Source organism: Cornus florida, unplaced genomic scaffold (assembly GCF_030987335.1).
Source record: "Cornus florida cultivar Cherokee Brave unplaced genomic scaffold, ASM3098733v1 CherokeeBrave_3.0.0_Hap2_Chr03, whole genome shotgun sequence".
Lineage (NCBI taxonomy): Eukaryota > Viridiplantae > Streptophyta > Magnoliopsida > Cornales > Cornaceae > Cornus > Cornus florida.
Genome location: NW_026775573.1, coordinates 64,022,427 through 64,035,493, shown reverse-complemented (window position 1 = coordinate 64,035,493; position 13,067 = coordinate 64,022,427). Strand labels below are relative to the sequence as shown.

Below are 13,067 nucleotides of genomic sequence, written 5' to 3'. Positions count from 1 at the left end.
CACTCATCGCTCATTCATGCAGGCCAGCCCGATAGGCACCTCGACGCGCTGAAATACGACGCTTGCAACGTCAAAGCTCCACCCAACGCCGTCGACGGTGATGGTGGCTTCCTCCACGTCAGTGCTCCACCAAATTCCAAATTTCCAAGCCCATCAAAGGCGACAAGACCTCAGACGTCGCCGTCGACTCCAACCACAACCTCTGGTTCTGCATCTTCACTCCCTCCAAACCACCACTGTCCACAAGACCATGAATATCCACCACCACCCATCACCGACGACCACCGCCAATTTATTAATTACGCTGCAGTGTCTTGCCCTTAGCCGTAATTGCATAGAGATGTGGCCGCCTGGATCTATACCTGTCATTATAATATATATACTCCCTCAGTCCCGCAAAGAGTGTCGGCTTAAGGGGAATACAACTTTATAAGAGTTATTTTTTATGATTTTTTTTTTTATTTATTTTATTTATTTTTATAGTAGTATGAGATGAATTTTCAAATATGCCCTTGTAGTAATTTACCAGTACTGTACAAAAATTCGTCTTCACCCAGACCACTTAATGTAGTAAATTTTCATCAGAGTTTCTTAAATGTTGGCGCCAACATGCAATACAGAGTACTCCGTGTTTTAAACTAAATTCATCAAATGTGCGCTTATTTACAAATTCAAATTGAATAGATTAGATTGTTTTTCTTTAACACAATCCAACTAAATCTCATGCTTATCATTCCTCGGTTCTCTTTCTTTACTCTTTGCACTACTTAGGTTTCAAATTTAAGATGGAAATGTTATCAAGTTCAAATTTTGTTTAGCCCGACGCCAGAAAAAATTTAACTAATGAAGAACGCCAAGCAATTTTTGCAGTTCTGTTGAAGAAAAGTGAAAATGGAAAATTAAAAAAGGGCTCAATAAGTGCCACGGCAAAAATGTTTTCTGTTTGCGTAAGAACAGTTCAACGAATTTGGCTGCAAGCAATGACAAGTTTCTCAAATGGGGTTGTAGTTGATGTATCCAACAAGAAGCCGAAGAGAGTTGGTCGCAAGCGGGTACAAATTGATTGCAGTAAAGTCTCAGAAATTCCTCTTCGGCAACAAACAAACATTCGATCTTTATCGTTTGCTATGCAAGTTGCTAAATCAACACTCCATAGAAGAATCAAAGAGGGTTTTATTAGACCGCATTCAAATGCATTGACGCCGTATTTATTAGAAGAAAACAAAAGGCAAGGCTTATATACTGTTTGTCAATGCTTGAGCCATCTAGTCTTCACAATATGCCAATTTTCTGCAATATGTTTAACCATGTCCACATTGATGAAAAGTGGTTTTATATGTCTAAAGAATTAGAGAAATATTATCTTCTTCCGGAAGAAGCTGAACCCGTACGCACTTGTAAGAGCAAGCGATTCATTACAAAGGTCATGTTTTTAGCAGCTGTTGCTAGGCCACGATTTGATACATCTCGTAATGAAATGTTCTTGGGAAAGATTGGAATTTATCCATTTACATGCAAGGCTCATGCCAAACAAAGTAGCAAAAATCATGTGGCCGGTACGTTAAAGACGAAACCAATGTGGTCGGTGACTAAAGAGGTAATTCAGTCATGTTTAATTGAGAAAGTTTTACCAAATATTAATGGCCTTGTTGTAGTACAAAGGAAACAATTTTTATTCAACAGGATAATGCAAAACCACATGTAAATCCCTTGGATACGAAATTCTTAGAAGATGCAGCCAAAGATGGGTTTGATATACGCTTATCATTTCAACCTCCAAATAGTCCGGATTTGAATGTGCTTGATCTTGGGTTTTTTAGAGCGATCCAGTCACTTCAGTACCAACAAGCTCCCAAAACAGTCGATGAGCTGGTTGATGCTGTAGAAAAAGCTTTCAATGAATTACCAACGGAAGCTCTCAATCATATTTTCAGAACATTACAGTGAGGATGCCAAAGACGGCTCGGGCCAGATCCAGCTCGCATAACAAAGTTTGGGCCTAACAATTGACATGGGCCCAAACTTGACGTCCACAAAGTAGACCGAGTGTTGTGGATTGACTAAAAAAGGACTTCAAAGAGGATTCAAACCCATAACCATTTAACCTTGAGGATAGGCCCAGCGGCGGAAGTTAGTTAAGAATGCTCTAGAATAATGCAAATTGTCTATAAATAGAAAGGAGAAAGGAGGAATGGAGGATTGAAATTTTTGAAGTGTAATGAAACTCTGTCAATTTAGAGAGAGAAAATTCGTGCATCTTTAATGGCGCCGTCTGTGGGAAATGAAGAATATTGATGAGTGTTAGATTCAGCTTGATTCGATCTAGAATAGTTCATTAGGACGAAGCTAGATCGCTAAAGGCAGAGTCGTGATCGGTGAAATCACAGTTTGTGTTACCGAATCTCGATTCCGTTTGATTTGGAAAGCTCGATAGGTCACTTGCACAGCTCTGGTTTGCGTTTGTTCTGATGAGTTGTGTGGTTGAGATCAATAGAGATTACTGAGTTTGTTGAATTTGTCATTGGAGCAATCCAGATCCGGTCAATTACAGTCAGAATTCAACTGAGCTTGAGTCTGCATCTAGTGCGTTTGTATTAGCAAAGCTCCAATCTAACAGATAATTTTGCTTCGATCTGGCATGATGATTGGAGGAGAGAGCTCGAATCTATTGGATAATGGCCAGCAGTCGAAGCTCGATGAGTTGATGAATATGATTGATGCGTTACAAAAAGAGAACGCCGAACTACGAGCTGGGATGGAGCGTCGTGAGGCTCCTGCAGTTCCAAGGCCATTTCCGATAGTTGAAGCAGTTGCGCCGTCCAATGCTGCTCATCATGACGATCTAGAAGGGGAACGTCGCATGGATCCTCACCGCAACGAGATGGTGCAAGTTGATCTACTTCTTAACCTCCGACAGATGGAGGATAGGGAGGGATCTGTCCACCACGATCCGCACCGCGAGCGAGTCACGCGAGAAGGAGCCGCAGCGTTTGATCCAAATCATGGAGGATTGCGAGGTGATGAAGTAATAGAGGTCGATCAATACAGAACCTTGTCGCCATGGCAGAGAGGATTTGTGGAGGAGAGGTCGTTCGATCCGCCCTACCGTCCTTCAATGTTGACCTATGGTTATAAGAGTTCCGACGAGAGGTCGGCGGATCCGAGGGTTCCATCATGATTTTTAAGGGAGAATGAGGCGCTTCGTTCGTCTACAAGAACAGTTGCCTCTCCATTTACTAACAAGATCCTGAACGCTCCGAATCCGAGGAAGTTCTCTATGCCTGTGTTCATTCTTTTTGATGGAACAACCGATCCAATTGATCACATTTACCATATTCAGTTGAAAATGGCTTTGAACATGAACAACGATCTACTGATGTGCAAGTGCTTTCCAACGAGCTTAGCTGGCCCAGCCCTCAATTGGTTCAAGAACTTGGCTCAAGGTTCAATTGCTAGCTTTCAAAAGTTGTGTGATAAGTTCATAAGTCAGTATTATGGAAATAAACATCCGACAAAAGATGTGTTAAGTTTGTTTACAATGAAGCAACATGAGGATGAGCGGCTCCAGGCCTTTCTCACCAGGTTTAACCTCATTAAAAGTATGGTTATGGAATGTCATCCATCAACAGCCGTTCAAGTGTTCAAGCTAGCAATGACCTGAGGGACTCCGTTCCATACAAGTCTGGTGGTAAACACACCAAAGATGATGGACGAGCTGAACGAGAGAGCTGATGGTTTCATTCGTCTGGAAGAAGAGGAAGAAGTTAACGCTAGGAAGACATCTATCACCTCCATAGAGGAGAAGTCCAAAGCCAAGATTCGGCAAAAACAACCCCCACCACAGCGTCAGATCTCCTAGAAGGTAGAGAAAAGGCCCAGAAAGGATGAACTGATTACCCCACTCAAAGTTACATTGGTGAGGCTCTACCAAGAAAACAAAGATAAGTTTCGTCCTCCTTTACCAATCAGACAACCTCTCGAGCGGAGGGATCAAGCTAAACATTGTGCTTTTCATAGTGATTTTGGTCATCAAACTAACGAATGCAGGACTTTGAGGAGGCAAGTGGAAATGTTGATCGCCAGAGGCGAGTTTGCAGGGTATGTTCAAGGGCCGGCGCAAGAGCAAAATCGTCCAGCTGAGCAGGTCAAGAGAAACCAAAAACCAAACCACCATAACGCTCAGCCCTTATGAATTATCAACGCAATCCATGGCTGACCCGAGTAGACCACAGAATTCGAGGAATTGCTCCTAACACGCCTCCACCAAGCGTAAATGAAGAGGCGAGTAAGCAGTGTCAACACCCTGTACCAACAAAGTTCGGCCGTGCAGATAAGGTTCGATAAGATAGACCTGATGCAAGTTCAGATTCCGCATGAGGATCCCTTGGTTGTCAGTTTGACAGTAGCAGAATGCTTAGTATGAAGAGTGCTCGTCGATTCGGGTAGCAGTGCGAATATCATGCCTAGTGTAATACCCCTAAAATTAAAAAGGATAAAACTGGAATTTAAATTTCTTTCTATGTGCATTTTTGTCTATTGATTTTGTAATTGTTGTATTTTGTTTGTTTTATTTTAAATTGTATTTTAAATGCCTTATTTGGTTAATTATTTAATTGTCTTATTTTCTTTATTTGAATTATGGTTTGTTTAGTTATCTGAGTAATTGTATTGTTTGTTTTATTTTAAATTGTATTTTAAATGCCTTATTTGGTTAATTATTTAATTGTCTTCAATAAGTGCTTAAGTAGAAGTTGAATTAACAGTTTTCAGTTAGGGTTTCTTGGAGCCGTCATACAAGTATTTAACGTGTATGTGACTTAAGTTTATGGGCCGACTCTAGTTTAATTAGGGTTCTGCCTTAGCTCTAGTTTAATTAGGGTTTTCTAAAGGCCTATATATATACGTGTATGAGTTTCACTAAGGGTTTTGGAAGAACCCTATTCACGACACAGTAAAAATCGAACGTAACAGAGAGAGAGTTGAGAGAACAGAGGCAATGGTAAGAGCTACCAAGGACAAGAACAGAGAGGGTTAAAGGAGGGTTGTGGTGGATTAGATCACACCCATAGGAGGCTTGAAGGAAGTTAGTAGTTGCCGGAAACTTAGAGACGACGCAGGGATTTCATAACTGAAATCACAGGCAAGTTCTTCTCTTTCTCCTTCTCTTTGGCTCGTGTTCTGTGCACCTAGATAATCTCTAGGGTTTAATCAATCAATAACTGGAAGTTATATGTTTAATATATGTTATATGAATGATCTGTTTGTCGTAAATTCAAATCTGTTTACAGTTCATGTATTAACCGCTCCCAGTTTTGTTCTTAAAAGCATATTAAGTTCTGTTGTAATGTTTGTTACTGTACTTGCTTCCATCTTTTATAAACGAACCATGGGGATATTAATGGGGTGATAGAAGACCTTAGGTTCAGTATTATTGAGGAACAAAGGGGTTGGAATGGAGCTGTGGTTGCAAAATAGTTTCAGTGTTGTCCCTAAAGCATGTCTAGTTCGGTAGCAAATTTGATCTATGTAATTGATTTAAATGGTTAAAATCAAACCTTTGGGATGCTAGTGGATATTAATAAGACCCTTAGGATCAGTTTTTGAAACCAACTGAAGGGCAGAAACATGCCGGAGAAGAAGCAGAAAGTCAGAACGGAGCAGAACGGGGACAGAGGCTCTCAAAGGAGGTGAGAGCCGGCTCCATGGATGTGGGAGATGGCTCCCATACTCATTGAGCCGGCTCTACATTCTTAGAGTTGGCTCCAGGCTCAAAAAAGAGCCTGCTCTTGGAATTTAGAGCAGGCTCTTTCAAATAGTAGTTTTCTGAATTTTTTTTTCTACGAACTGTTTGGATACTGTTGGAGCATGGGAACGTTTCTGTTGACTCTGGGGTTTTATAGAGGGATTAGAGGGTTGGCTTTGAGAGTTATTAAGTCCTTAAATTGAGTAAGGTTGACCTCTAAGTGAATGAAATTAACAATACGCTAATTTAACAATTGTGCGTACGGTTAACGGCTGGAAGGAGATTTGTTGTCTAATTTTAATTTGACAACTTAGGGTGCTATATGATGATTCTAAATGAAGATTAAAAGCACAGTGAAGTCTTTTAGATTAATAAATTGGGCTTGGGGCATAGGGCATGCCTCTGTGCTAAAAGATAAGATAGAATACAAGTATACAACTTAGTACGCTATTACCGGATGGAAGGAATTAAATTACTTAAATTAATGTAGTGATTTATTGGACTATAATATGATTATAGAATTTATTTTAATGCTTGATAGAGTCATTGATATATTAGATTTGATCTATGTATGCTCTGGATGGTAGTTGCCGAATTATTAATTGTTTCCTGCAACTTTATGGTTTAACTCTTGGATTTAAATTGTTGAAATACTAAATACTCTTCTACAATTATTTAGGAGGGTTTTGGATTGTAAATTGCTAAACTGTTAATTATGTGTTGTAATTTACATGGTTTGGATGTTAATTGTGGACTCTTATATATTATTCTACAATTAATTAGATTATTGGTTTGAACTGTACATGTTGTAGTATCACATACACTATTCTGCAGTTATTTGGATATTTGGTTTTGGACTGTAAATTACTTGCTGATTATTTATATGTTGTAATTTACATGGATATGGAGGATTGTATGCACCAGTATGGGACAGTGACATACTAGGTATGGTTTAGCTCAAAACGTTAATTCATACCTTATGGATTTTAATTGGTGAACAGTTTTATCTGTTTAATCAATTATATGGATTTTGTGGATTGTATGCACCGGTATGGGACGGTGGCATACTAGGGACAGACTGATTCAAAATAACTCAGTCCTACCTATTTTGGATTAAGGGTTCAAATTATAAAAATATAATTCTCCTTATATTTAAGTTTGTGCAGCTGAATAAGCTGAACAACTTATTAGATTTCCTATGGATGGATATGAATGGATTTTAAATATATGTTTATGGTACCACGAGAGGAGCTTGAGTCTCAGACTCGATGGTTAGGGTGCGTATATGCAGTGGATGCGTAGCTGGCTATAGTAGATTGAGGTGTACCCTGTTAGGTCTAGGTACTCATGCCCACCTTTGGGTGCGTTTTCGCATGTTGCCTTCTATTCAGGTTGAGACCCCTACTATAGTCCAGTGAATGTCCCTTAGTGTGGATATATCTATATATATGGACTAGATAACTATTGTTGAGATATCTAGGGTGTATCTGCGTATCGAGTCACTGTTTGGATTGTAGTTAGAGTACAATTTGCATGTGGGCCTGACCCACTCTTATTTTTACAGGTGTTCATTAGTTCCAGACTTAGAGCTGGATCGTGCTGAGCAGATACAGTTATTCACTCCACCGATGACCAGGATTTTATTTCATATTTTAGACTTGGGATTCATTTCCAATCTTTTGAGTTCAGTGAGATATTTTAGGGGTCCACTAGATGGATTCCCGAGTTGTAATAGGAATGGAGAAGTAGGATGTATCAGAATCATTCTTTGTTAATTAAATTTTATTATGAGATTTTTGGATTATTATTCTAGTTTCTTTTCAGCAATTTATTTATTTATTTATATATATTTTTTTCTTATTTGTATTCTGTGTTCGATTATTGCTAATTGATTTGATATCCTCGGGTTATCGGGCGTGGGCCTGGCCAACCCGCATCCGGAAATTCGGGGGTATTACACCTAGAGTCACTTTTGATCGGCTTGAAATTAAGCCAAAGGAGCTCAAGTCTACTAGAAATCCGTTGTTGGGGTTTGATGGCAAACGAGTTGAACCGATCGGCACAGTTGAATTGGTGGTCCGAGCAGCTGAGAGGGACTTAGTCGAAAGTTTTGTGGTGGTGGAGATCTATCCCTTCTATAATTTGTTGATGGGGAGAGGATGGATCCATAGGGTACAAGGAGTCCCCTCAACCCTACACCAAGTGATGAGATGCCTATGCCCAGATGGGAACAAGGTGATTGATATCCATGGGGATCAGGTTGCAGCAAAAGAATGCTACTCAGTAACTCTGAAAGCCACAGGGAAGGGAAATGCTCCCATCCGATCTGTTACTGCGCAATAGCAATTACAGGAACCTCCCCTCGGCATGAGTAGGGAGGAGGAGCCCACGATGCTGACCGAAGTGCCTTTGGACGAAGTTCAAATTGATCATTTGAGGCCAGACCGAACCACAAAAGTAGGATCGCGACTCTCAGATGAGGAAAAACGTCAGTTAATTAATCTCTCTTCTCAAAATGCAGATGTGTTCGCTTGGAGCCATTCGGACATGCCAGGGATTGACCTTTCTGTTTCTTGTCATTCCCTTAATGTTGATCCGAACGTCAGGCCTGTAAGGCAGAAGCAGAGGAGGTTTGCCAGAATGCAACCAGATCATTGCTGAGGAGGTAAACCGACTGTTGAAAGCTGGGTTCATTTAAGAAGTACAATACCCGAGCTGGTTGTCAAATGTGGTTGTAGTGCAGAAGAATAATGGAAAATGGAGAGTTTGTATTGACTTCACCAATCTGAATAAGGCCTGCCTGAAGGATAGCTTTCCACTTCCGAAGATTGATCAAATGGTAGGCGCTACAACAGGGTATGAGCGGTTAACTTTTCTTGATGCTTATTCAGGCTATAATCAAATTCCTATGGATCCGAACGATGAAGAAAAGACTTCTTTTATCACTGAACGAGGGATCTATTGTTACAAGGTCATGCCATTTGGATTAAAAAATGCTGGAGCTACGTACCAAAGGTTGGTTAGCAAAATTTTTAAGGATCAAATGGGTAAAACAGTGGAGGCTTACATCGACGATATGGTGATAAAGAGCAAGCAGAAGGGACATCATTTGAAACATTTGCAAGAAGTGTTCAATGTATTAAGAAGGTATGGAATGAGATTAAATCCGACAAAGTGCTCGTTCGGCGTGGGATCAGGGCAGTTCCTTGGCCACGTAGTCAATAACAGAGGGATTGAGGTTAGCCCAACCCAAGCGGAAGCTCTACTTAAAAATGCAGAACCATACACTATTAAGGAAGTTCAGGCTCTTACCGGGCGCATAGGGGCATTGAGTCGGTTTATTTCCAAGTTATCTGATCAGTGTAAACCATTCTTTGATACAATTAGAGGTCACAGAAAGCAGTCCTGGGGGAATGAACAGAGGCAAGCACTGACCAATCTGAAAGAATATATGCGGAACTCACCAGTCTTGAATGCCCCAGAACTAGGTGAAAAACTTTTCTTATCCCTCGGAGTTTATAGCGTTGTAACCAGCGGAGTTCTGATCTGGTGTGCTGAGGGTAAGCAGTTCCCAGTCTTTTATGTAAGCAAAACATTGGCCGAGCCAGAGAGAAGATATTCAAAGGTCGAACGAGTGATATTGTCCTTGGTGAATGCAAAAAGAAAGCTCAGGCACTACTTTGAATCCCATCCAATAGTCGTTCTGATCACATTTCCCATAAGGGTGATCCTGCATAAGCCCGATTTGTTCGGACGAATGACAAAGTGGGCGATAGAGTTAAGCTCTTTTAATATCACGTATGAACCTCGAACGGCCATCAAAGGGCAAGCGGTGGCTGATTTCTTACTGGAGTGTGATGTGGAAGAGCTAGATGCATGTTTGGAAGAATCCTCATGGAAGCTCTTCGTTGATGGCTCCTCAAATCAAATGGGGGTAGGAATCGGGGTCAAACTGCAAACACCAGAGGGCATTATGCTGAGCCAAGCAATCAAACTTGAGTTTAGGGCAACCAACAATGAAGCAGAGTATGAATCGCTATTGGCTGGATTAAGTTTGGCTAAGGAACTAAAAGTCAAAAACTTAGTCGCTTTCAGTGACTCGTAGCTGATCATTCGACAAGTGACTGGGGAGTATGGTACCAAAGATGAAACTATGGAAGCATACTGTTCAGTTGTTATGCACGAGGCCAGCAATTTCGATCAAATCAAGTTCATTCAAGTGCCGCGGGAGCACAATGAAAATGCCGACCGTTTGGCCTACAGTGCATCGAGCTCGGGTGAGACATTGGAAAGGGTGATTCCAGTTGGTGTGTTGTGCCAGCCATCTATTTCGGAGGAGTCGTCAAGCTCGGACCCATGGTAGGTGAACGTCATACCATATGAGCCAAGCTGGATAGATCCAATTATGGCATATATCCGAGATGGTGTTTTGCCCGAACGAAGGGATGAGGCAAGGAGGATCAGATCGAATGCTGCGAAATATGCCGTGGTACACTATCAGTTGTACAGGATGTCTTATTTAGGACCTTATCTAAAATGTGTAACCCCTGCAGAAGCTCAGCAAATATTGCAGACCATTCATGAAGGTGTGTATGGCAATCATTCAGGGGGGAGATCCCTAGCACACAAAGCAATGACACAAGGGTACTTTTGGCCGAACATGTCATGGGACGCAGAGGAATTTTCGAGAAGATGCGATAAATGCCAACGATACGGACCCTTGATCCACTAACCACCAGAAGACTTGCTCGTAATGGCCAAACCATGGCCTTTCGCGCAATGGGTAATGGATGTGGTTGGCCCGTTACCTACTGCCAGGTCACAAAATAAGCACATTCTGCTTGCAACAGATTACTTCACCAAATGGGTAGAGGCAGAATCATACCCTAGTGTCACTCAAACTCTAATGAGACATTTCATTTGGAATAATATCATTTGTCGGTTTGGTGTACTGAGGTCGATTGTCATGGACAATGGGACTAATCTCGATAGCAAGCAGATGAGAGAGTTGCTAGAAGAATATGGAATCAATCAGAAGTTAGCAGCGGTTAGCCATCCACAGGCGAAAGGTCAGGCTGAGATCACAAATAGAATGATCTTCGCTTGCATAAAGAAGAAGCTTGAAGATGAGAAAGGGAAGTGGTTGGATGAACTCACAAACGTTTTGTGGGCATACAGAACGACACCGAGGCGACCAACCGGGGAAAGCCCGTTCGCTATGGCATATGGTACCAAGGCAGTAATACCGGTGGAGCATCAAGTTCCCATTGTTCGAAGCCTAGCATGGAATCAGGAGCAGAATGATCATATGTTGAGGTTTAACCTCAATTTGCTTGAGAAAAAGAGGAATGCTACGGCAGTAAGGTTTACGTCATATCAGCAAACACTTATGAGTAGCCATAACAGGAAGGTGAGGCATAGGGATTTTGTACTTGGTGATTTAGTTCTGAAAAGAAAAGTTGGAATTATCAAGAAAATGATGTCACCTTGGGAAGGACCGTATAGAATTGCGGAAGTTATAGGAAATGGGGCATATGTGTTGGAAACTATGGCTGGAAGGCTGGTAAATAAGCCTTGGAATGCCACATCTTTGAAAAGGTATTATCAATAAAAATAAATTTTTGTTTGAGCAATATTTACTTTCGAGTTTATAATTGTAAATTGACAAAACCTCAGGAAATTGGTAGAAGTATTGCCTTCATGAACAAAGGCACTTATGCAAAGTGAGTGGCAGCGGGCACTACGAGCTGAACGCCAAACACTTACCAAAAAATAAGAAGCCAAATGGTAAGTGGCATTCTAGCTGAGCGCCAGGCACTTATGCAAAGTGAGTGGCAGCTGGCACTATGAGCCAAACGCCAAATACTTGCCAAAAAACAAGAAGCTACGTGGCAAATTGATCGGTTGGTCAATTAACATCAACCTTCGCAATAGCACGAATCATTGTAAAATAGGGCTATTGGTCGGGTAAGTCGAACCACAGGGACTGCGCTAGTCTAATACAACCTAAATGTCTAGAATCATTCTTAGAATGATGAAGGGTGTATAGAGGTTTTGTTGGATGTCACTTAAGCTAGGAAATTAAAAGTGCATAAAACAATAAATTGCAAGAATTCAAGGGAGTGAAGTACAAGTAAAGAAGGCTAGGGAAATGAATCCACCTCAATCCCTATACACATCCTAGGTTAAGATTAATTTAAGGGGAAAACAACATATATGATAGTCATGATACATAACAATACTAGGTTGCTATAATATCCTTAAGAAGTTCATTTAAATAGAAAGGCAAGAATAAACCATCAAAGGTTCACATGATCAACTACCTAAACTAAAATGTAGCTTAGAACATGCTTACTAAGCCAAGGATTATCAAGCCCTAATTTAAATGGTGAATGCACATAAAGCTAAGAATCAAGTATAGCCCATCAAAGGGAAACCCTAAGCCATGAACTATCTAGGTTCTCCAACTCCATGCCATTAAAACCATTCCATGATTTAACTTCCATTGTCACCATGGAAGTGCAAGCAATATGATTAGGAAAAGCAACCATCCAAGACAAGATGAATAACTCACAATAATCATTTAAAACATTCAACATTCATTACAATAAAAATGAGGCTCTTGACCATGGAAAGACTATCAAAAATACATTGTAATCCCCAAAAATAAACTATACTAACACATGCTTACAAGGGAGGGGTTTCATCACCTCCCTAGATGAGGTTTAGTTGCCCATTGGTGAGCTAGAAGAAGGAAGAAGCATCATCCTCATCTCCATTTTCGAGCTCCTACTGTAGCACTCAAGAACACCCTTCTCCTTGCTCTCTTCTCTCCCCTCTCTCTTGCTAAAGATGAAGCTTAATGATATATGTGGCCTTTGGGTAGCCTTTTATGCTCCAACAATACCCTCTCTCCTCCAAAGAACACCTCCAACCACTTCATAAAGAAGGAAGATGGCATTGAGGAAACCAATGTGCAAGTGGGCTGAAATGAGCCATTTCCGAAGGGCATTCTGCCTGATTTTCGAGCACACGCTTGGTGATCTCGAGCACTCTAACTTAGTGCAATGTGCAACATGCTCCTCTTGCTTAGCGCTAACCTATTTTGGGAAAACTGCTATAACTTTGTGCCCCGAACTCGGAATGACGATCTGTTTGAAGATTTGGAGAGCTGATTCAGTGCTTTAAAAACTTCATGTTTTGATGAAGACCCAATTCTCAAGTCTGGTTGGTCAAAAATGGGGAGAAAGGCAGTACATCAGTGCTGCTAGGCAGTTCTGCGCACCTCTGTTGTGAAGATCATAACTCTCTGCTCCGAACTCCG

At 41.0% G+C, this 13,067-nt stretch overlaps 1 protein-coding gene across 1 annotated transcript; it reads left to right on the top strand.

The window, feature by feature from the left end:
• The first annotated feature begins 932 nt into the window (after positions 1-932).
• Positions 933-1,947, top strand: LOC132301684 (uncharacterized). The gene is made up of 3 exons (XM_059798921.1): positions 933-1,244; positions 1,328-1,597; positions 1,684-1,947. Exons 1-3 carry the CDS (start codon positions 933-935, stop codon positions 1,945-1,947), a joined length of 846 nt encoding a protein of 281 aa, XP_059654904.1.
• Positions 1,948-13,067: the final 11,120 nt, after the last annotated feature.